Raw genomic sequence first — 24,736 nt, 5'->3', positions numbered from 1 at the left:
TGATATAAATGCCTTCCTTTAGTATTTTTATCCCATAACCTCTGCATCTTAATTTTGTTCCAAATGAAAGATTTGGTTTCTGCCTTACTTACTGGTATTGCCAATTAATTTGGATGCCTACATGAGCGGTATCCATAAAAACTGTACATCAATTCCTGGCCTAATGATTCTATATAAAGATTGCAAAAATGTATTAGGAACATCCTGTCTGCATTTTTAAGATGTATGTTTGAGACTAGCCAGGGCTGCACTTGAGTCTGAACATAGTAGTAGTCGCAGGGGTTTGATTTCCTCTGTCCACTGTCTGTTTCACAGTCAATGGTACTGGCTGATAAAAAACGAAGTTTTTATTAATTGAACTGCTGATGATTTCTTAAATGACAACAGGGACTTCACAGACATATTGGCGTATAAATAGTTTTTGTAACCCTTTACTTAAATTATATATATCATAAGTTTCAACTAAAACGTAGGGAACTTCAATTTCCACCAGAAGGCAATAGTTTGAAAGTGTGACTTTTGTCTTTTTTGTGATTTATTATTTTATACAACAAAAAAGGACGACTTCCTAAAGTATAAAAACAAGCAATGGACATTTCTGCTTGATTCTGAAAGAAACATCAGCGCCACAAAAATGGCTTACCTTGATTTTTGATCAGGGTGGTAGGGTGGGATTTATTTATTGTGATCGTTTATGGCTAGAAAATCTATTTTTTTCTTCTTTTTTTTGTTCTGTAAATGTCAATGTTTTTTAGGTTGTACAATGTACTTTGTATGTAAAAGGGCCTGGCTGCAAGGGCAAAGTTTTCCTCTGTTTTTATGGACACTAAAAAAGTGCAGCATTCACATTGAGACAAACATCTCTATGCACTGTGTCAATAAGGCTATGGGACAGAGAAAGGTAATAATGACTAACTGAAGATGTGGATTTATTAAAAGCTTTATTAAACCTTTTGGATACTTGGACACATGACAAATATCTCTGCAGTTACTGAGAAAGAGAATATTGAAAGATAATTGAAAGAAAATTATTGCGGGGGGGGGGCAACTCTCAACAAGCTAGTTAAACAGGCGATGCATGACTGTGTGGCTACTTTACTGACTACATTTTCTTAAGATGTCCTCAGCTGCATCCAGAGTGGAGTCCTCCTTTTAGACAAAAAGAGTGAGAAGGACTGACAAAGAGCAACACAATGAAAGAGGAGAAGATTGGAATTGAATTAAGATTAAATTCAATTTGATAAATTGCATTTTGTTTACCTTGACAAAACAGAATCGGATGTATTTGTCAAAGTCCTTTCTGTGCTCTGGACTGTAGAATGCAGAGACGGGGATTGTTGCTAAACCCTGCAGAAAAAAGAAAGAAAGAAGTTGAGAAAAATAAAAAATAGGATAATCTAAATACATCATCATACATTGTATATCACGCAACACTTATGTTATAGCTTTAGATAGAGTCTCTTTTTTTCATCTTTAATAAAATTTAATAAAGGTTTCCATTTTTACCTTCTCTTTAGTTAGCCATTTAACAAATCTGAAGTCATAGGGTTCCTCCTCAGTGCTCTGGTCAGTGAAGTCCACCTCTGTCAAAAAAGTTAAAGTTAAAGACACATATACACAACATACACTAATAAACATAATGTGTTCAAGCTGCAACTGTCTTGGTTTATTTAGTCACTATATTCTGACAAGATATTTGGTGCAAAAGGCTTTGATGTGTAATTGTCTGCAGCTACAAACAAAAAAATATATATTTTGCTGTTTTTTACATACTTTTACATTACTGTTTCACATCATGCTAAGTTTGTTTAAAAAGTAATATAGTAGGCAGCACTAATCAAACAATAAACAAAAAAATAATTTCTGAATGTATCGTTGAAAACAATGACATGCAATCAGTTCAGAAATTAAGTTTAGAATTGAAATAAGACATCTGACACCTGTATACCAAGACAATACCAGTGGACACAGATCCATACTCGTGACACTCACTGACGGAAGAGATGTCTGCGAGCATAAAATAGCCTCCCTCTGGCATGATGGGCTGCAAACCCACACTCTCCAGACACGAGGCCAGCTTCTTTCTCTTGTGGTGCAGCATCGCAGGCAGCTGCTGGAAGTAGCTCTCTGGAGTCCCAAACAGCTCGTATTCTCTCTCAAATCCCTGAGCCACTGCCTCCTGTTGCAGACAGGAATGGATGAAAAGACTAAAAGGAGATACACAGCACTGAAGCAGCACATTATATGTAGAAACAGATATAAAAATTATGATACATGCATATGATTCTCTGCCCATTTCCATATGGTAGACTATCAGTATACAGTATTCTGTATCGGCTTATTCCAACACGTAACAAAAACAATATCATGCTTAATCAGTGTAAAATATACAAACCCAAGACGCCAAGTTTTACTTAGAGCTAGACCAATAAATCAGCCAATGTTAGCTTATTACATATATATTGGTATTGGTGTGTTTGTTGGCCAATAAGTAACGAGACACTGTAATACAGAAATGCCAAACGAGGCCTGAGATAATTTATAAAGTGTCACTATCACATAGTTTGTCCACCAGAGAGCACTGACAAGTTGAATTTTCAACTGTAAAATGTCCAGCTCAGTATGTATCTTGGTAACAATTCTGAAAAAGGGATCCGTATTAAGATTGTTGTTTATTTTATGTCTTTATGTAAAAAAAATCACTATCGGCTGATATATTGCTATTGGATTTTTTTGAACTCCCAGGTATCAGTATCGGCTTCAAAAATCCAGTATTGGTGGGGCTATAGTTTTAATAGCAGCACAATCGAATGAAATGAAAATGCTATAGATGATTTGTGCAACATTTTTATTTTCATGCAGGTCAGCGTGATATTAAGTATCTTTGGAAATGATTGATCTTGCCTCGAAGTTAAAAGAAAAGGCACAGGAAGAAGAACTTTACAGATAGAGAGGTCTATTACATTTATGATACAAAACAGAATATTAAGATAATTTGGTTACAAAAATTTAAGACTAAAAACTGAAGCAGCGTAGAACTTTTGCAAAAATATACCATTATAGCTATAGTTGCACAGCCTTGCTAGAAATTTCAGACGAGGAACCAGATTTTTCATTTCAGGCTTGTTCTGATTAAAGCTGATGAATTAATGTTTTATTGCAACATCAACATCTACAATGTTCAAGATATTCTGTGTTTACCTGAGCAGCGGTTGCACAATCAAAAACAGACATCTGATGCATGGCTTTCAGAAGTTTGGTGATGTGCCCAGCGCTAATAGCCCAGCCAACCTGAAAAAAAAAAAAGAATACACGTCATCTTAACAAGTTGTAGTAAACTGAATTATGTGACTTTGTTGCTCTGAACATCTGTGCATTACCTTCTAGCCAGTAGCACTAAAAGTCTTTCCCCCACTGCCAACAGTGATGGATGCTCATCGCCTTCATCAACCAGAGCCTGAAATGCACAAAAGAGAGCCTGATAAGCTCCAACTGTGACCAGGATGTCTTCAAGAGGATCAATCTCATGTCCCACAATCCTACTGAAGAATTTAGCCAGACTTTTTACAAGAGGGGGGTGGCCCTGAGGAAGGAAGTAACAGGAAAACACAAGGTGTCTCTCACTGTCTCTACCTGGTAAAAATGACAAAAAAAAATAAGCATGCTTTTGTGACATTCACAGAAAAATACAAGTGTTCCCAAGTGTGTATTTCCACTTACAAAAGCTCGGGTATACTGGTGCATTAGGGGTCCTCCACTCACAGCTTTACAGAAAGCCTCCTGGACAAACTTGGGAGGGGAGAAGTCAGGAAATCCCTGTCCAAGGTTCACTGCTTTGTAGTCTGCTGCAAGTTGAGTGAATTCAACCCTGTTGGTAAAAAAAACTGCTTGTCAAGCACTGCAAAGACATTATCACAATTATCTGTAAACAAAGTTGTAAAATCTGTAAAAAGCTTGTGTATTCTAAACAACAACAAGCAGGTATGACAAAAACCATGTCTCAGTTAGTAGTAATGTTCTCTGCCTTTTGAGTCAACTGTGCTCCTGCCATTTCATCACATCTAAATAATGAATATAACAAACTAAGTAAATGAATACTTTAAATGACAATAAGAAATGCTTAAATGTTTAAGTATAAAACGTTTTTAGGACTGTCAGTGAGAATGTTACAATTAAGTTTGTCAACTAAAATGCCCGAATATTAATGATGACTACATAATGGAAAGATTTGGTTCGTTAATGGACAGAAAAGTGCTTTTTTGTGAATCTGTGCAAACTATGTTCTCCACAAGTACTTTCTTAAATCTACAACTGTTTATTTTAGAAGATTTTTTTTTAATCATGGGATGCAATTTAAGGAGTATAAACACGAAACATGCCCGACTGTCAATGACACAATAAACTCTGATTAGCTGGTTTTATATGAGACCTGCTGTCTTCCTTTTTGTGCTCTTGCAGTTATTAATGCTGAATTTGTATGAAAGTGTAAAGTTGGATTTTGGTTTTGAATAGATTAATAAACAAATAATAGAAAGAATATATGAGCAGGAGCGCGGTTGGTTTTAGACTCTGCAAATTCTAGCTGAAGAAAACACGATTAATGTATAGACCAGGAGAGGAAGTACGCAGGCTCCTGACAGGCTCAACTCAGGGTGCCAAAATCCCAAAGTTTTAGCTTGTTCCTCTGGGAGAGACCTCAGTGATTAAAAACAGTATAGTCTATGCTCCATTATAGGGAACAGTGAGACACTGACAGGCTGACTGAACTTTACTGTTGTCTACAAAGCCTAGAAACTTGTGCGTAGCTCAGGTGTCAAAAGTCCACCTGTGTCATTATCACTTACCACACGTTTCTATCGACACGGTCTGTTCTGCGTGCATGAAGTCGTCCTGACATGTTTATCTGAAATGAAAGCACATTTCAAGTTTGCCAAAAGCCTCAGTGATTGTTATACAAGTGTCTCTTCAGTACAGCACCTGTACCCACCTGTTGTTGGTTTCTAATTGAGCTCTGACAATCAAATTCGCAACATTCAATCCACCCCTCCCTCCCCAACCTTTTGTACCTTTATATGGCAACACCTTTGTTTCCCTTCAATAATTCTTTATTGAACAAAATGTATAGACCCGAGATCTTCAAAATATCAGGGAGAATTACACAGTGTGCAAGAAACCGTGAGAATGATCAAATTAACAATATACTCATTTGCAGTCTTTACAGCTTTCTTATTTGTGCACATTTGATGGTGTTACTGCTCAGATAGTTCATGGAACATAGAAAAAAATATTTTTTTTTGTTGGTGGATTTACTTCAGCTTCTCTCCCCTTAAATCTCCTTGTTTTCATTTCTACACGGATCATTTTCATTTCTACATAGATAATACAAGCCTATACCATTAGAATCACTGTCAGTACACTGCTGACAACATGAATGAGCACACACTCCCAGCTCAGGCTGGCCACCAGAGATAGAAAAAGCACTCTGATCTTGTAATTAAGTAAAAGTTGCAAAACCACAGTGTAATACTCTGGTACAAATCAAAATACAAAAGTAATGGCATGAAAATATATGTAAAGTTCTCATTATGCAGAATGGCCCATTTCAGAATAATATATATCATTGGACTTTACTGCTGGGTAGCTTGTGAAGAAATGTGTATTTGCAGTTAAAATAGGACATACCTAGAATCAAACACCTTTACAAGGTCTGTAATATACAAATTCCTCTACACGGCACAAACACTGTGCCAATGCAGCTAGAGAACATAGAAGAGTGACATAGAGAAAGAGGACATGTGGATTCATTAAAAAGCTTTAGCGAACTCTTTGAGTTTGATTCAGAGCAAATATCTCTGCAGTTAAAATGTCACACACAGTAGGAGGAGTACAACATTTAAGTATTTAAAAAAACAAACACCTAAATATATCCTTTATTGAAAAATTATTTAAAATATTTATTTCATAGTTTTCTGTTTATAAATCATTGCACAAGAACATTCAAAAGGATTTCTGAGTGTTTTCATAATTGCAGTATAAGGACAAACTGAAAGTGGACGTGTGCTTTCGAGCACCCTACTGTGACACAAACACACACAGAAACACTCAATATGGCTCGTTTTAACTGAGGAGGCAACCCAAGCCCAAGTTTAAATAGCCTGGTGAAATCTGGATGGACGGACAATGCTTCTTATCGTGGACGATTTTACTGTCCGTGACTCCACTTTCTCAAGATGTCCTCTGCTGCATTCAGGGTGGAGTCCTCCTGTTAGACAAAGAGAGTGAGAAGGACTGTCAAAGAGCAACAGAGTGAGACAGGAGAAGGCTCGGATCTAATTCATTTCAGTAAGTTAGGTTGAATTTACCTTGACAAAACAGAATCGGATGTATTTGTCAAACTCCTTGCCGTGCTCTGGACTGTAGAATGCAGAGACAGGAATTGTTGCCAAACCCTGCAGATGGTAAAAAAATACGATATTCTAAATACATCACCATAGGACAAAATTAAAATAAAGTGTAAATAAATACAACTGGAAAAAATAAAATCCAATAAAGTATTAATTGAATGCTTAATATTTACCTTCTCTTTAGTTAGCCATTTAACAAATTTGAAATCATTGGGTTCATCTTTAGTGCTCTGGTCATTGAAGTCCACCTCTGTCAAAAAAGAAAGCCAAGGTAAACCTTAATTGTACTAATAAACAGGGAAAAAAAGATTTTTTAAATGTTTTTTTAATGCAACCAGTTAAGATGTTTGTTCTTCACTCACTGACAGAAGAGATGTCTGCGAGCATAAAATAGCCTCCCTCTGGCATGATGGGCTGCAAACCCACACTCTCCAGACACGAGGCCAGCTTCTTTCTCTTGTGGTGCAGCATCGCAGGCAGCTGCTGGAAGTAGCTCTCTGGAGTCCCAAACAGCTCGTATTCTCTCTCAAATCCCTGAGCCACTGCCTCCTGTTGCAGACAGGAATGGATGAAAAGGCCCAAATGGGAAAGACAAAAGTTTCAGAGGTGTGCGTTAAGTTGAAATTACAATTGTGACATATGTAGATTTGATTCAGCAGAAGAAAAACTATCCGCAACATTTTCTGCCCATTTCCATATGGTAAAAAAGTTGTTGGTCAAGTTGCTCCATTCTAAATTTGCAGATTCTAAATTGTTTGAGTTAAGGACTCACAAAACAGTAGAGATCATATTTGTTTTTCTGATTAATCTCTTAAACCCTGATTTCCCTGTTAAATTTTACTTAGGTAACTTTAAAAAAGGTGGGGGAAAAAAAACCTATCTTCAATTTCAGTGACAATGGCCAAACCATCAAATGAAATGGAAATGCTATAGATGATTAGCATGGCATTTGGTATTTTGTAAGCTTTGGTATTGAGGCCAGAATTTAAAATAAAAGTTCCTGGACTATGGCCATAATTGCACAGCACTACTAAAATGCTCAAGGAATGAGGTGTTTACCTGAGCAGCTGTAGCACAGTGGTAAACAGTGTTCTGATGGATGGTTTTCATGTGTTTCAGGATATGCCCAGAGCTGATGGCCCAGCCAACCTGAGAAGGAGAAACAGGTGATCATAACAACGTGCAGTAAACAGGAATACATTACTTTAATACTCTGTGCATTACCTTCCAGCCAGTAGCACTAAAAGTCTTTCCCCCACTGCCAACAGTGATGGTTCGTTCCCACATCCCAGGAAGGCTGGCTGTTAATATATTAATATATTAATATATTAATAATGCAGCTTTATACTTTGTGTGTATTCTGTTGAGCTCTGGCTGTATCTCACCTATCTTCACATGCTTGGCTCCATCATAAGTCAGCCACTCGTACACCTCATCACTGATGCACAGCACATCATGTTTAATGCACAGATCAGCAATCATCTGAAGCTCTTCAGTCTTGTAAACCTGTAATGGACATGGGTGTGTTTATGTACAAGAACACATTTTATTCAGTAAAACAACAAAGTTACTTAACAGGTAAATAACTGAAATGCAGACGACAGGTTGCATCAACAGGCTGGCTTTAAAAAAAAGACACTTACACTGGTAAATGTCTTACCTTGCCTAATGGGTTGTTGGGAGTGTTGATAACGATGGCTTTTGTGCGTGGAGTGAATTTACTGGCCAGCTCCTCGGCAGAAAGAACCCAGTCTCCACTCGACAGGACGGCGTTGCCCTCAGCTTTCTTAAATTCAACAAAAGAAAATAAAGGTTGGTATATACTTTTAAGTACATGTACACAAAGACAGAGGTGAAATTGCTGAAAGATGCTTTGTAACTATTTTGTTAAAAAACAAAACAAAACACACGTTAAAAAAAAATGTGTAAACCGCTCACCGGCCTCAGAGGTACATACACTGCCTTTCCTCCAACCATCTTCACCATTGGCTGGTAGCAGTCAAAGAACGGTTCAACAATTATGACCTGAAAGACACATTTCTGTCAGTTCTTTTTTTTTTCTTCTTCAAAAGTTATTAACCACAGAATCAGGTAACTGAAACTACAGTATGTAGTGCTTTTACACAAGTTAAAAAACAAAACCTGTGGCTAATGACACATGTGACATTAGTTTTCTTCAATTCTTAGTATTAACCTGTACTGAGCACCATGTGGAGGAGTTTTATCATAGAGTAAACCACAAATGTAAATTTTTTATGTGTTTGCTGTTTTTTGCTTTTATGTTTTCCTAATTATCGCGGCACTGTAGAACATTTTGACTTGAGTTGATTTTTGTACCTCATCCCCTTCATCAATCAGAGCCTGAAATGCACAAAAGAGAGCCTGATAAGCTCCAACTGTGACCAGGATGTCTTCAAGAGGATCAATCTCATGTCCCACAATCCTACTGAAGAATTTAGCCAGACTTTTTACAAGAGGGGGGTGGCCCTGAGGAAAGAAATTACATGAAAATGTAAGGTTTTTTAATACCTGGTAAAAGTGACATGAACATGAACTAAAAATAATCATGCCTTTGTGACATTCACAGAAAAGTAAACTCTTCCCAGGTGTCAAATTAAACTTACAAAAGCACGGGTATACTGGTGCATAAGGGGTCCTCCACTCACAGCTTTACAGAAAGCCTCCTGGACAAACTTGGGAGGGGAGAAGTCAGGAAATCCCTGTCCAAGGTTCACTGCTTTGTAGTCTGCTGCAAGTTGAGTGAATTGAACCCTGTTGGTGCAAAACAGGTAAGACACTGCAGTTACTAAAATTATCACAACCACAGGTGTATGACCAAAAATCATGTTCTGTGACAGTCCCTGCCTTTTGAGCTACCGGTGCCCCTACAACCATTTCATCAACTCTAAATATTGAACAATTAATGTACACACAAGTGAGTAGGATAATAAATAAATTACAATTAATTTGTTCTATCCAAGTGCCATCTTAAATCTACCAAATGTTTGATGTTTGGGAAGTGAAAAAAGAAATACCAGTTTAAAGAATATCAGTGTGAAACTATGATATAACATTTCATTACAACATGATATAATCTGATTACTTATTATGACATAGACCTAATGTTTATTTTTTATTTTTCTCTTATTGCACAGTCTGTGGTGGCAGTGAAGCTGCATTGCAGCATAAATGTGGTATTTTGATAATTCAAACAGTATATTAAAAAGGACTTGGTCCCAGGCTGTGTACCACCCCCATGCTCCACCAATCAGATATTTATAGTAAAAGGTTAAGACTGTAATAACACGGTTGGATTTAGACTCTGTCAATCCAAGCAGAAAGAAAAAAGCACTAAGTGTTCCTCTGGAAAAACGAAAATTAAACTGTTTCCTGGTAACGCTTTTAATTACAGCCCGCAATGTACAGCGTACTCGGGTTACGGTGTAGTCTTTTGTACTGACGGTATAGCCTACCAGTACAGTACCAGTACATATATGTAGGTACTGGGGAACAAGATGTGAAGTTACGGAATAAGGGGGTAACAATTCGGGATCTTACAAATAACGGATACTGTAGTTATTTTTAACTAGTACCAGTACACTACCTAAGGTTACATCTATGTATTGGTACGTACTTGTACTTGTATTGTAAAAGATTACACCGTAACTTCGGATACCATTGCGCGTTACCAAGTTCCTTATAAATAAACTCTATAAAACAAACTCAGTGATAGTTTTGGTGTCAAAACCTGTGTCCTCTTGTGTCAATATTATCACTTACCAAACGTTTTTATCGACATCGTCTGTTCTGCGTGCATGAAGTCGTCTTGACATGATTATCTGAAATAAAAGCACATTTTAAAGCACGCCATATGTCGCTATATATAAGTGCCTTTTCGGTTAAGTACGTGTGTACCCACCTTGTGATGGTTTCTAACAAAAGTCTGACGAATTACAGTCAAATGTGTGACAAGATTCCTGATAATTCCCATCAATGCATGATCGTGACTTCAGAGAGGAGTGCACAGGTTTATATCACCCGTCAATAATCCCAATCTGAAAGATGACGATGGACTAAAAGTGTCTCCAAATGTGTTGTTTCTCCTGATCTGCAACACCTGCGGACATTTATTTAAAATCAAATACTACTACGGCACTGAAGTCGAAGTTCTCGTTCCTCCCCTTTCACCTCCTTGTTTTCATTTCTACTTCCTGCCTGGGCGGAGCTCCAGTTCAATGAGTACGTAAGTTACGTAGCCCTCTAACGGTTAGAACATGAATACGTGTCGAATACAACCAGCTCAAGCACCAACTATACAGTGTTTTAGATGATAAGTTAACAAAATTAGTGTTTGCATTTAAAGAAGTAGCTCGACATTTAATAAGCTTGTTTGTTTTCTTTCCGAGAGTTACCGTATATGAGAGGATTGATACCACTGTCCTGGGTCAACGCTGGTTGCCTAGCAACCTCAAGGCGAAGACAAGGCTCCAGTCACTACACCTAGCAAAGAAATAGTCTGGCACATAACCCCAGCTAAATGTGGGTTTTACACTTTCTGAACAGATTAAATAAAACGTGTTAATGAGCTTTAGAGGTGCTGGTAGGTGGATTTTGTTACCTTTGGACAGAGCCAAACTAGCTGTTCTGCTAAGCTAATTAAGCTAACTTTACTTTCGCTTCATCTTAAATGAAATGAGCTTGGTATCAATCTTCTCATCTAACTGAAAGCGAATACGTGTATTTCCCAAAATGTCAAGCTATTCCTGTTTAAAAAGACACACCAACAGGTTTGATATTTGGTAAAATAAACAAATACATTCTACAACATTTTTTCTGTTTATGTATATGTTTTTATTTCACACATACTTTGACAAGGTTCCTGTCAAACATCTGTTTCCCGTGCCAATAAAGCCCCACTGAATTGAATTAAATACATTCTACAGGAGGTTGCCATTCATGTTCACCACAATGAAGGATCACATTTTATTGACTATAACACACATCATATTACTCCGTCACAGGAATGAAGGTACAATACGTGCAGCAGCAGTAGCACTTTCATATCATTTAAATAAATCATACTGCCATAAAAAGAGACTGATTAACTTATTTAGACATTGCCTATGTTGTCGTGTCATAAAACACCACATAACACACACTCCTTCCTCTAAACTGAAGCTTTTTTCAAGTCCTCTGGCAGCACTCTGCCTTTCTTCCGCGCCCTGTCCTTCTTCTTCTCTGTTTTGACTTGCTTGCGTTTCTGGATGTTCTTTCGTCTCTTGTCCTGACGTTGCTGCATCTTCTCTATGATGTTCTCACTACGCTTGTCCCAGTTCTTCTTCAACTGAGCATGCCTCTTCTCCTTCTTTTTCAACGAGGTGCGCAGCATGGCCTCATCGTCTTTGATTTTGATGCCCTCTGCCTTATAAAGCATGTTGGTCCACTTCATCTTCTCCTCCATATCGCGGGCCTTCCCCTCGTCTTTCTCCCTCAGCTGTTCCAGCTTTGCTTTGCGAGCCTCCACACGACTGAGCAGCTGCTTGTAGTTCTTCCCTGTCAGTGGTGTCAACTGGCCCTTCATACTCTTTTTCTTGTTCTTCTTTTTCAGCATTTTGTCTACATATCCCTCTTCCACTGTCTCCACCTTGTTAAAGATGATGGCGGCTTCATTTCTTTTGCTTACAGCCGGGGCAAGCTCTTCCTCCTGTTTTATTTCCGGATGCTCTTCTTGGCCACTTTTTTCAGCCAGTTTCTTCATCCGAAACTCTTTCCTCTTCCTCTTCTTGCGCTCCCGTTCCAGCTTTCGTTTTGCTCGCTTTGCCTGGACTGCCTCTGATGATGCATCCTTTGGGGTTCCCTGATAAAAGATGAGTGTAACATGTAAGTCTAATAGACACTTAACCGAGTGTTTAACTACTGCACAGTGTGTTGACACTATTTTCTGTTTTACAATTCCACAAGTCAGTCCACAAGTTGAACTGAACAGCACCAATCGTAAACTATGGAAGAAGCAAACACAGGAACATGTATATAATTTGTAATAAACTCTGGCACGTAACTCTCTCCCTCAGGATTAGTGTCTGGGGTATCTGGTGTATCATATATCTGCGTTACCAACCAAGTTAAACTTAAAATAATGCAGCTGTCAAGACAAGTAAATGTTTTCAACAAAGTCAATACCGATTTGTTTTGCTGGTTTTAAAAACATGGTTCCAATTGAGGAGTCAGTGGGTGGGTGGAGTCTCAGCATAATTCAGATAATGTTGGATTCATTGTCACTAATAGAGAGCACAAATAAACTTCCACGTGGTTTTGTTTTATCGTCTGCGCCATCGTTAAATACTGCATACCTGCGCTCTGGACTCTTCGATCTTTTCATGTAGTCTCTTGCGTAGTACGTCTACTGTGGAGAAGTTGGATTCTACATTTCCTCCTTTAAGAAAAAAAAAGAATAAAATGTGACTGTAGGAAACACTAACATTTTTTAATAACAGGAAAAGACCTAGTGATGTACAAGAAATGTTTCGCTACAGTAAGAAAACATGAAAATCTAATCATCTCTCGGACAGGTGGACACACTGATATGAGAGCATTACTCAACTTGGATACACTTACTGTACCTTTAGGCGGCTGTGTTGTAGATCCATTTATGCTCTGAGTTTTGGACCCATTCAGTTTTGCTGTGGCTGGGCCTTTCTGTGCTGTAGTAGAGGGTGAAGGCTTTTGTTGGGATTTAGGAGTAGGTGTCTTCTCATTGACGCCCTTTTCTTTAAAATGCTTCTTTTTAAACTTTTTCTTCTTCTTTGGAGGACCAGTGTCAGCTTTAGCCTTGAAATAAGCTACACACAGACAAACACAACACATAACAGTATATTAAACATTATAATGTCAATTGGACTGCCATTGTTCTGCAGTTGTCATTACAGTTACCAGACTAGGAACTTAACATGCTTAGGCAATGCCATCAAATTGAAAGAAAAAAAGTCAGTGCAGATCTGATGATTTTCTGTGACCACAAGCTCACGGTCATCTCATTTCCTCATTTTCAAACAAACAGCAAGAACAGCTGACATTGTTGGTGACACTTCCCCTCAGAAAGTGATCAAGTTAGCTATAAACACACACACAAATTAGTTTGTTTCAAACACACGCCAGCCTTAACAATTTGGAGGTGTTTGAGTCTGTAAAAATCTGTTAAAATGGTCAAACTGGTGAAGTTTTTCCCTCTTACAATTATCAATTACATTTGTTGATTTTTTTTAATGAATCTCTATAAGTCTATAAGTTGTGAGCTGTTCAATTTTTAAGTGATTTTCCCCTCTCATTCTGTTTAATTTTTTAAAAAATTATTTATTATTTACACAACAGTATTTAAGAAAATAGCAAAGAATGAAGAAAAGTCAAACAAATAAACATAATTTTGTGTATTGGAATTCAGTTTTTTCTGTTGTCCTTCCAAGGCAATCATCTTAAGACCCTCTATATTATTCTTGCAACCCCTTGTAGGGGTCTTGAGCCCAGGTTGGGAAGCACTGGATTAATCAATTAATTGTTTTGTCTGTAAGATGTCTAAGAAGGGAACAGCCACGATTTCCTAGAGTACAATGTCTTCAATTGTCTGTCCAACAAACAGTCCCAAACTAAAAGATATTTAATTTTCAAAAATAAAACCAGAGAAAAGCTGCAAATCATCACATTTCAGAAGCTGGAAATGGAGAATATTCAGTGTTCTTGTTTAATAAATGACCCAAATGATATTTCGATAAAAATAGTCAATACATTTTTTTGTAGATCGACTACTCTTGCCTAATTCCAGCGGTGGAATGTAACCAAGTACTGTACAAATTTGACATACTTGCACTTTACTTGCATATTTCCAGTCTATGCTACATTATATTTCTACTCCATTACATTTCAGAAGGAAATATCATACTTTTTACTACATTTATTCGACACTTAATTATTTTTTTTTTTTTTTACATAAAAAACATGATATGCAGTAATACACTACTAATCTACCCAGTAGTACACAAAGTATCTAACACTGGCTACACATTGACGAACTACAACATTAAAAAACTCTTACATGTATTTGTTAGTGATAAAAACAGAATATAATATTCTATAAAATTATAACATTGTGAAAGGAGCCATTCTGCATTATGAGTAACGTTACTTTCACTTTTGATGCTTTAAGTACATTTTTTGCTGATAATACTTGTATACTTCTACTTAAGTAGTTTGAATTCAGGACTTTTACTTGTAACTGAGTATTTTTATACCATGGTATTTCTACTTGTACTTAAGTAAAGGATCCATCACTGCCTATCTCTGATATTAGTCTTAAATGCACTTACTACATAAAGCAAACTTGCTTTTTAAACAGTGTAGCGCCTCCTTTGGTCAACTGCAGTAATAGCCAGCGGTTTAAAGACATTTAGTTTTAGATGCTTTTCTACAAACACTAACACGCATAAACCATAAAAGTACACATAATATTTGCAGTTACAGCACGGAAAAGGGGACGCGTTACCGACGATGGGGTGTAAACGAGCTAAAACAGTTAGCTAACAATAACGTACCAAACGGTCTCTTCTTTGGCTCCTGGTCTCGTTGCAAGACTTTACTTGTGAGTTTTTGAATGTACGAGTCCTTGGAGGCGAGATCCATGTCAACAAAAGAACCTTTAATCCAGCTAAAATATACACATCAAGACAGGACCTTACTGACAGAAAATATCAAACACTTTTCTGTACACACGTGGGTAAAACACGACGGGGCGGGGCGTCACCAAACCGGAAGGAGTAACACCAGAAGCAGTCCCCCTTCTGATAAGTTATGTAGCTGTTATGTAGTCGGTTGTCTCATCCACTTCTTAACTCTTTCTCATTGATATTTTGATTCAGCATGGCTTCTCTGAAATCAGCGCTGGCTTATTCCACCAGGGTGCTTACGACACTAAAAAAACAGGTACGTTACTTGTTATATCTTTCAAATCTGCTTTTTTAAAAGTGTTCAAAGTGTTGTGAATGTCATTTTTCAGTGGTGGCAGATTTTCAGTTGGTTTTCTGTTATTGCAGACGCATGTCATTTACATCAAGAGGACTCTCCTCCTGCCGAGACTGCCACTCTTCAAACGTGCAGATGGTAAAAAAAAAAAAGAAAAAAGCATGTTCACTGTAATCAACATAATGATGACAGTGGACAGTTTCCACTTTGTACTTTCTTTTCATACCTCAAAAATGCACATAAACATATTAAAAGCCAATAGTCAACGGCAATTAATCATACTTATGTAGACAAAACGAAGAAACAACCAGGGGGATTGTTGATTTAGACAAATAAAAGAATAAATTATTAGTGTTACAGCTTTAAAAAACATTTTGTTGACAGAGGATTCAATAGTTCCTTTAAGAAAGCAGAAATTAAAGGTTTGTTATCAGAACGTGTTCATCTATGTATATGGTATCTGGCTAACAATATAATACACTTTACAAGGTATAATTTTATGTAGATTTGTGACAATGATGGGAAAAAATACAAAGAATTTACAAAATGAAACATTCACATCAATATCAGGTTTAAACTTTGTCATGTAATGCTTAACTGAATAATATTTGTGAAAATCTTAGGGGGCACTTCTCATATTCGTGAGCAAAAGTGTATGGGGTAACATCCATATACTCTGTGTGTTTTTGAATTTCCAGGCAGGTTTATTACCATCGGGCGACAGTCCAGCTCTACAGCAGCTGGAGCGGAGAAAGGAGAAGACTCTTTCCTGAAATGGTTCCTGCTGCTCATCCCTGCTACCACCTTTGGTCTTGGTACATGGCAGGTACAGCTTATTTACTTGGTGTTATCACATAAAAAAAAAATGCTGATGTATCTTTGTTGTTGGATGAACGCTGATACTTTTGTTTCTGTGAAGGTGAAACGGCGTCAGTGGAAAATGCAGCTGATTAATGAGCTGACAAGCCTCACTACTGCAGAACCCATTCCTCTTCCTCGTGAGTAAGTACATGTGAGATACATTTATTATTATTATTCTGACACACATTTAGCATTGAACAGCAGGTCCCAGACAAAGACAGGTTGTTCATAGCAGTACACTAAATGCAGCTATATCCCCTCCTGCTTTATTGTAGAAATATTTATAATTTTTTGGGGGGGGTAATTTAATTTTTTTTGTCTGTAAACTAAAAAGACAAATACCTTCAGAAAAAGTCAGAAAAAATAAACCACATGTTGTCTGCACACTATATAAGTATATAACTGAGCATCTTTTATTAACATTGATATGAGCGACGTGTTTTGCTCGGCACTCCGTCACCGTCATGAAAATGTACAATGTGTCAAAGGGCTAAAGAAAGAGAGCACGATAGTTCAAGTACTAATTAATAATAGCACCTAAGTGTATAAAACAGACTTGACTTTAGACAATAATCCGTGCAATGGTCAAAAAATATTTTTTATATGAGGAATACACTCACAAGTTGAAGATAACCTTTTTCTCTTTTTACTCATTGCAAATGGCAAAAACACTAAAGAATTCTATTTATAATTATATGAAAAGCAAGCAATCCTCTCCAGTTGTGAAGCTGACAGCATTGATTTGTGTTTTTTCCTTGATAAAATGCACTTCAATAGCGACACCCATTAAAAGAAACTACCACACTGGAAATAGCAATAAATCATCCTCTTACGACTGAGGGTGGCACTTGTCCTTGTCCCCCTAAAATCTATATCTATGTTACCTATCAATGTGCGGATTTGCTTGTCGTTTTTCTCCCTGGATCCTAGTCCTCATGAGCTGAATAGCCTAGAATACAGAAGGGTGAGAGTGCGTGGACAGTACGACCACTCACGGGAGCTGTACATTCTGCCCCGCTCACCAGTCGACCCAGAGAAAGAGGCCAGAGAGGCAGGCAGGCTGTCTTCAAGTGGAGAGACCGGCGCAAATGTCATCACTCCATTCCACTGTACTGACCTCGGGTAAGACAACAGATAAAACGCTGTTGCACAGGGTTAACCCTGTAGTTAAAATACTAACTGCATAGTCATCTCACATCCAACACTCACTGATCTTTGCTGCCCTCACCTGCAGCGTCACAATCCTGGTGAACAGAGGATACGTCCCAAAGCAGAAGATAAGACCAGAGACCAGGATGAAGGGACAGGTTAGTATTTCAGATGAGGGGACATATCAGTACCGTTTTATTAAAAGAGGACTCCACTGATTTAGCATTGCTCTCCTACAGCGTTTTCGGACTCACGATGGACAGTCAAAAAAAAAAAAGTATCAAAATCGATGCAGCAGATCATCTTTTTTATTTCACACATTCTTCTTCCTTGTCAACCTGGAGCCTACATTACCCACAATGCAAATCGATCGCAGACAGTTAGGGTATGTTATGCCAGTAGTGGCTAATGTAACCTTTCTATGTAATGTCTCAGCTAGAACCAGCCTCACAAAACCATTAACATTTATGTTAGAGGAAACAGTGGCACCATAAGCTTCTCTCCGTGATACTTCCATTTTTATTCCATTGCAGCCTATTCAGACTTTTTTAACAAAATGTAATGATGTTTCTGTGCAGGTGGAAGGTGAAGTGGAGGTGGTTGGGGTCGTTAGGCTGACAGAGACTCGCAAACCCTTTGTACCAAACAATGACGTGGAGAGAAACCGCTGGCATTACAGAGACCTGGAGGCCATGTCCAGTCTCACTGGAGCCGAGCCCATCTTCATTGATGCTGACTTTGGTAAGAAGTCTCATGAACAACAAAGTCCATGATGCTCTTTGACTCAACTACATCATAGTGAATATCACATTTAATATACGACTAATTCATACACTTTGTAATAATTATTCTACAGGTGCGCAGAAAAGAGAACTTTTAAACCCACTTGTATAAATAAAGACAATGTTGTTTATTGTGCACAAGTAAATGAAAGTGTCTTGTGTCACGCAGGGAGCACTATTCCTGGTGGACCAATAGGTGGACAGACCAGAGTCACCTTGCGGAACGAACACATGCAGTACATAGTAACATGGTAGGTGGGAATTGTCTTTCTGAATACAACTACACTTCTGAGACAAAATCCTGCCTCTAAAGCTGCCTGGATGCTGTTACACAGTAAATAACCCCCTGTTCATTTACGTGTGTTGATATATTTCTATTTACTGACTAATTTTGTCACTCTTTTTTTCCTTAGGTATGGCTTATGTGCAGCTACCTCCTACATGTGGTTTGCAAAATTCATCAAGAAGATGAAAGTGTGACATGATCTAATGCAATGAAATTGTATTACATATGAATACTTTGTCTGAAATGCTGCAAAGCAAACCTGATATACTTGATTTGTACTGCATCAGCTCCAGCCTGCTGCATACATTCAATGACAAATATGTAAATAGCTGTGGGTTTTACTCCTGAAATGGGTATTTGAGAATAAATTTAATTTAGTGAGCTCTTGCATTCTTTTGTTTACATGCATAAACATGTTGCTAACTAGCATAACATAAGCTCATGAGAACATTCATGGGTGAAATTCTACTAAAAATTAATTTTGAAATTTGTTCTTAAAAGTGAACAGCAGAGAGAAGCTGCACCTTGTACTGGAACTTGTCACATTAATGGTGATTGTATTGGGAAGCTGTTTCAGCTGGAGGCCCCACATTCATTTAAAACTCATCTGGAAGCAGCATCTCAGATTCAGTCATGAGTTCACTGAATTAACTGACTCAAGTCTCATCAGATGACATTCATTTGAGTTACTGGTTTATACACTTTAATTGTCCCAAAACTAAAACAGCTCAGCCCCGGGTCTATAAATTATTTTTTTCCTTTCAAATACATGATTCAAATCCATTCGTCAAGTTGTTACTGCCTTTGCCGTGAGTTGCGTCTTTGTCAAATCAATCAATTGCATCACTTGCACCCTACAGATCACGCATCTGAGAACTGCAATATATTTACTTTTCATCCCTACTTGCAATTAAGAATAACTGCTGTATTGATTGAATTGGACAGTCAAATTCAAACAATATTCTCCTGACATTACCGTGTTGTAAATGAATTTACAGTTGCAACGTGGTTCTAAAATACTATATATTTAGATGTAACAATAATAAAAACAGTCTTTCTCCATTAGGACATACATTTTTTATTCCAAACAATTTAACCAAGCTTGGTTGCCAGTTCCTTGGCCTTTGCCTTCTCCAGCTTGGTGATGCGGGCTGTGGATTTGGGGCCCATAATGCCGCCTCCCCAGTGACGACGGATCTGGAAAACAAAGTTTGAAACGGATTAAAAGGGTGCAATTTGTTCTTCGATATCAATATGCAATTCTACTCATGTGGAGATACTTTGGTTAACTCAAATGAATGCTCACCTCCTCATATCTGTCGTTGTAGTTGGTCTTGATGGCTTCCACAAGCTTGGCAAGTGCACCTTTATCCTCACTAAGAAAGAACAAAGCTAGTTAAATACTGAAAATCCAACTGTTACTAGTCAAGAAACTGGCAAAATCTAGGGCTGCACAATTAATAGAAATATCGAAATTGCAATATGACTGAGGGCAATATCCAAAACACAGAAGCTGCAATTTTTTCATTTAAAAAAAAAAAAGGGGGGGGAGTAAAATGTGTGACAAAACAGCATTATAATGAAGTACTGTCTTGCTGCAGAGATGTCCTGGCCTAGAAATCTTGTTCTCCAGATGTAAAAAAAAAAAAAACATGCTTGTTTGGTACAGACCCCAAGAAATGTCACATGATTTTAGTAGTTTCAGTGAAAATGAAAATTGGGATACAAAAATTATCGTTCCCACTAATCGTGAATTATATTGCAATTTGCAATCTGTTAAAATAATCCCATTATGATTTTTTTACCGTATCGTGCAGCCCTAACTGTCACACTTGGACACAGCACAGGTTATGCACATACTTACGGGTTTGTCTGTGTGAAAGCAACTGAAGTGCATGTCTTTCTGTGCACCAGTCTGCCCAGTCTAGCCTTGCCTTTGACGATGCAGTATGGGACACCCATCTTGCGGCACAGAGCTGGCAGGAAGACGACGAGCTAGAAAAGCGGGGAAACCACAGGAGAAAATTTATACTATAGGAAAACATTTTTAACCTTAGGTATTCTAAAGAAAAAAATGTTGAATCTGACTAAAAACTAATGTCCACAATAAATACTGGTCAAATATATTTGATTTGTGGTCTCTGCTCAGGGTTAAAAAGCTCGTATGTTTGATCCACATAGAGGATTCAGGTGAAGAAATTCAAACATCATTGCCAGTGACCACTTCCTAGACAGAACTGTACCTAATGTGACAAGTTCCACTGCTGCCAAGACAATGTATGACACACTTACCTCAATTGGATCCACATCGTGGGCAATAATGACCAGCTGGGCCTTCTTGCTCTCCACCAGAGAGGTGACAGTGTTCACACCTGTAGGGAAGGGAAAAATTATATTAACCTCCAATCAGTAAACACCCTGCCCTAAAAACAATTTGGTATTTTGGCCAATGCTCAGGGTTAAAAAGCTCGATAAACATCAGGGCAAGATTCAGGTGAAGAAATTCAAGTCATCACTGCATTCAGGCCAAGTTAGATAAGACTACACAAATACCTTCAACATGGTTCGTAATGTAACTAATAAATGAACTGAACTTCAATTCATACTAAATTGTTATCAATTACACTACATCTTTTAGTTCTTTATTGAGCACCTGCACGGAGGACAGGGGGCCTCTTGGTAGGGGTATCTCCCTTTCCAGCTGCCTTCTGCTCAGCGCGGGCCAGCAGCCTCTGCTTCTTCTCCTGCTTGGTCTCTGGCCTGTACTTGTGGGCCAGCTTGAACAGCTGTGTGGCTGAGGAGGATCATAGAGCACATTACAAATTAACTTCAACCACGACTACCTGCATGCTTTTGTTCCACAGCTTTACAAAAAGTATTTCAAGTAACTGCATCAGTGATCTTGGTGGAATGTCAGCACGGCTATTCAGATAGCAAATATTCTTTCACATCATTTGCAAAGACAATGGTACTATTAGGGACCCATAAACCATTCTTGAAATACTACAGCTTTCTTCTGCAGGCAGCCATGCCAAAAAAAGCACTCAATTAGGTGCAACTCTCGATACCAGAAACGTTGAAACTTACCGGTCTGGCGGTCCAGAGCCTGGGTGAACTGGTTGATTGCAGGGGGAACCTTCAGACGCTTGTAGAGGATAGAGCGCTGCCTCTGCAGGCGGATATAGCGAGGCCATTTAACAAAGCGTGTCAAATCACGCTTGGGCTGAATATCCTGGCCTTTGGGGAAAAGTAAAACAAGTGTTTAGCATCTGACATTACACTGAGGTAAATTCTTTTTAAAATCTAAAGTGCATCAGCGATCTTGGTGGGAAAATTGTCATCAGTGTTGTTAAGATAGCAAATATTCGTTTACATCATCTGCACCACTACAATCACTAGTTCTTCCAAAATGCCACCTACGGATACTTACCGATGCCAAAGTTCTTTGGCCTCTTCTCGAACAGGGGGTTGACTACTTTTTTGGCCTCATGTTTCTTGGCCACAGAAGGGGCAGGTGCCACCTTCTTCCCCTTAGCCTTCTTTCCCTTAGGCTGTAAAGAAGAAAACAGTGTTAGGGTGCATTAATAATGATGGTACACACTATAAACTATCTTCTTAATAATGATCTTCTCAAATGAGTGAATCTACAGCTGTGCCCTAAGTAAAGCTCATAGCATCACCATTGTAGAGATTAGTACATCTTAAATGCGTTACCCTAGTAAGAAAAACGTATGAGGCTCTTCTGTTACGATTTAAACCTAAACATAAATGTTATTTGTACTGTCCCAATTTACCAGCATGCCTGGGCTTTAGCATTCGTTGGTTAGTATGCAAGTTAGCTTCGTCCAATACCTTACGTTACTATTGTTTCATTTCCAAAACACACACTTCAAGCATTTGTCTGTAGACCAATTAGCTGTCAATGCTGTGAAAGCAAAAAAACAGTAACTTGGGAGTAACGTTCAAAAGCATTAGCGAATAAAGCTAGCCAAATCCCCATGTTGCTCAGTCTACGGTGCTGTTAGCATACCATACAAACCGCATTAAAGGTTATGAAGCTAGTTTAGCTGCTACTACTAAAGCGTTATAATTTACAAACCGAGACATTCGCACATTAGATAACTAGCAAGCTACCCAAGACACTAAAAAACGTGGACTAAATTAAGAGTCCCAGCTGCTAACTTTAATGTTGCAGTCACCATTTGTACAAACACAAGTAACGCTCGGGCCCATTAGCTTAACACTACCGGGTAAACCAAACGGACACACTTGTATTTCATTGTATAACGTTACAAGTCCCGTTGTACTTTCACAGGTCTCAATATTAAATTAAGTTACGAGGTAAATAACAAGTTACTGGTAATTCACATTCATGCGGAAAATACTGAATAATAGAGCGAACGTGCTGCTAAAATCAAGCGTGTTCACCAGCGTTAGCTCCTAACAGAGAGTCACAGTGCTACTCCTACCGGCTACACTTGGGTCAGTTTAACCAAGTTTTAGCCAAAAATTACAAAACATCGACGCGCAATATCAACAGTATATACATGGAAAAGCTTCACATAATTCATAGCTGCATTCTACAATGTAAGAATAAGCATGTATAAAGGGATGCAAGCAGATACAACAGCTAGAATATTTCCTCAGAAGAAACAGCTATGTACCCACCATGTCGGTTCAGGCAGAAAGGAAGACCGAGGCATTCTGGGTAGCGTAAATACCGCGAGGCTTGCACCGTGGTAACGTGGCCTCTCATGCGCCGATCTGGAGTCAGATGTCACAGCTACTCGCCTGCTCCAGCATTGTAGTTTTAAAAATCAGGATACTGACTCAGGATCAGTGTTACAATGTTAATATACAGTCTTAATATGCTTTGTACGTCATACTCAATGCCGACAGTGTATAAATCAGATCAGAAATACTTTATTGATCCCCGAGGGGAAACTCTTTTGTTACAGCTGCTCACTATCACGTCAATGCGCACATGAATAGAACTAGTACTAAGCAAATCAAAATATAATACACTATAATACAGGTAAGATAAATTAAGTACAAAGTGGATATAAGTATAAAAGCTAAAATGAGTGTAAGTACCAAAGTGGATTTAGAGGTTGATAAGTATGTACGGTATAGTAATACAAAGTAATAATATAAGTAATAAGTAATAGTGCAATAATGAGTACTGTGAAGTTAAGTGTAGCATATTAAGATGATTTTGAGAAGGTGGATATTGCACAGTAGTAATAGAAGTATGAATAAATATCAATAAATAGGGAATTTTAAACTGAAAACAGAGTATATTGCACGAGAGTAACAGAGAATATTGCACAATTATTTCAAGTATTGCATTGATGTTAATGATCCAATGTCCAGTTTAATGACTTAGGGTCATATAGACTGACACTTAGAGGGAGGAGTTAAAGAGTTTGATGGCCACAGGCAGGAATGACTTCCTGTGGCGCTCTGTGGTGCGTTTTAGGGGGACGAGTATTTCGCTGAAGGTACTCCTTTGTTTGACCAGCACGTCATGGAGTGGGTGGGAGACACTGTCCAAGATGACATGCAGTTTGGCCAGCATCCTCCTCTCTGACACCACTGACAGAGAGTCCAGCTTCACCCCCACAATGTCACTGGCCTTACGGATCAGTTTGTTGAGACTGTCAGTGTCCGCTACTCTCAACCTGCTGCCCCAGCATGCAACAGCATACTGGATAGCACTGGCCACCACAGACTCATAAAACATCCTCAGCATTGTCCGGCAGATGTTGAAGGACCTCAGCCTCCTCAGAAAATAGAGGCGGCTCTGGCCCATCCTGTAAAGAGCTTGAGTGTTCTTAGCCCAGTCCAGTTTATTGTCCATATGTACTCCCAGGTACTTGTCATCTCTACAATGTCCACACTGACCCCCTGGATGGAAACCGGGGTCACTGGTGCCTTGGTCCTTAATAGATCTACAACCAGCTCCTTAGACTTTGTCGCATTGAGCTGCAGATGGTTCTGCTCACACCATGAGACAAAGTTCCCCACCACAGCCCTGTACTTAGTCTCATCACCACCGCTGATACATCCCACCACAGCAGAGTCATCAGAAAACTTCTGAAAGTGGCAGGACTCTGTAGTAGCTGAAGTCTGCGGTGTAGATGGTGAAGAGGAAGGGAGAGAGGACAGTCCCATGAGGAGCCCAGTGTTGCTGACCATGCTGTCTGACACACAGTGCTGCAGACGCACATGCTGTGGTCTGCCAG

General features: G+C 38.5%; 4 protein-coding genes, 4 non-coding genes and 1 pseudogene across 8 annotated transcripts; 1 reads left to right on the top strand and 8 right to left on the bottom strand.

Moving 5' to 3' along the window:
• Positions 1-77: 77 nt before the first annotated feature.
• Positions 78-5,011, bottom strand: LOC122866174 (annotated as a pseudogene).
• Positions 5,012-5,638: 627 nt separating this feature from the next.
• On the bottom strand, positions 5,639-10,613 carry kyat1 (kynurenine aminotransferase 1). The gene is made up of 13 exons (XM_044175487.1): positions 10,324-10,613; positions 10,185-10,243; positions 9,029-9,176; positions 8,742-8,891; positions 8,343-8,429; positions 8,065-8,190; positions 7,790-7,910; positions 7,629-7,705; positions 7,464-7,553; positions 6,767-6,953; positions 6,578-6,654; positions 6,363-6,449; positions 5,639-6,262 (listed from the first exon to the last, which is right to left on the bottom strand). Exons 1-13 carry the CDS (start codon positions 10,393-10,395, stop codon positions 6,203-6,205), a joined length of 1,341 nt encoding a protein of 446 aa, XP_044031422.1. The 5' UTR covers positions 10,396-10,613; the 3' UTR covers positions 5,639-6,202.
• A 618-nt stretch (positions 10,614-11,231) lies between these two features.
• Positions 11,232-15,216, bottom strand: surf6 (surfeit 6). The gene is made up of 4 exons (XM_044175483.1): positions 14,987-15,216; positions 13,025-13,243; positions 12,755-12,837; positions 11,232-12,261 (listed from the first exon to the last, which is right to left on the bottom strand). The coding sequence occupies exons 1-4, from the start codon at positions 15,072-15,074 to the stop codon at positions 11,572-11,574; spliced, it is 1,080 nt and encodes a 359-aa protein (XP_044031418.1). The 5' UTR covers positions 15,075-15,216; the 3' UTR covers positions 11,232-11,571.
• LOC122866169 (surfeit locus protein 1) lies at positions 15,211-18,872 on the top strand. The gene is made up of 9 exons (XM_044175485.1): positions 15,211-15,374; positions 15,485-15,551; positions 16,112-16,239; positions 16,333-16,415; positions 17,205-17,396; positions 17,509-17,581; positions 18,002-18,164; positions 18,375-18,456; positions 18,619-18,872. The coding sequence occupies exons 1-9, from the start codon at positions 15,312-15,314 to the stop codon at positions 18,683-18,685; spliced, it is 918 nt and encodes a 305-aa protein (XP_044031420.1). The 5' UTR covers positions 15,211-15,311; the 3' UTR covers positions 18,686-18,872.
• Positions 18,873-19,549: 677 nt separating this feature from the next.
• Positions 19,550-23,210, bottom strand: rpl7a (ribosomal protein L7a). The gene is made up of 8 exons (XM_044175486.1): positions 23,160-23,210; positions 21,922-22,042; positions 21,579-21,728; positions 21,145-21,285; positions 20,784-20,863; positions 20,356-20,486; positions 19,798-19,867; positions 19,550-19,688 (listed from the first exon to the last, which is right to left on the bottom strand). Exons 1-8 carry the CDS (start codon positions 23,160-23,162, stop codon positions 19,584-19,586), a joined length of 801 nt encoding a protein of 266 aa, XP_044031421.1. The 5' UTR covers positions 23,163-23,210; the 3' UTR covers positions 19,550-19,583.
• LOC122866200 lies at positions 20,632-20,707 on the bottom strand. The gene has a single exon (XR_006375640.1). It is a non-coding gene; the product is annotated as a small nucleolar RNA SNORD36 (small nucleolar RNA).
• On the bottom strand, positions 20,940-21,012 carry LOC122866201. The gene has a single exon (XR_006375641.1). It is a non-coding gene; the product is annotated as a small nucleolar RNA SNORD36 (small nucleolar RNA).
• Positions 21,381-21,450, bottom strand: LOC122866203. Its single transcript, XR_006375643.1, has one exon. It is a non-coding gene; the product is annotated as a small nucleolar RNA SNORD24 (small nucleolar RNA).
• On the bottom strand, positions 21,801-21,874 carry LOC122866202. The gene has a single exon (XR_006375642.1). It is a non-coding gene; the product is annotated as a small nucleolar RNA SNORD24 (small nucleolar RNA).
• Positions 23,211-24,736: the final 1,526 nt, after the last annotated feature.

This window comes from Siniperca chuatsi, linkage group LG18 (assembly GCF_020085105.1).
Source record: "Siniperca chuatsi isolate FFG_IHB_CAS linkage group LG18, ASM2008510v1, whole genome shotgun sequence".
Lineage (NCBI taxonomy): Eukaryota > Metazoa > Chordata > Actinopteri > Centrarchiformes > Sinipercidae > Siniperca > Siniperca chuatsi.
The sequence above is the reverse complement of the archived record's forward strand: the minus strand, read 5'-3'. Positions and strand labels throughout refer to the sequence as shown.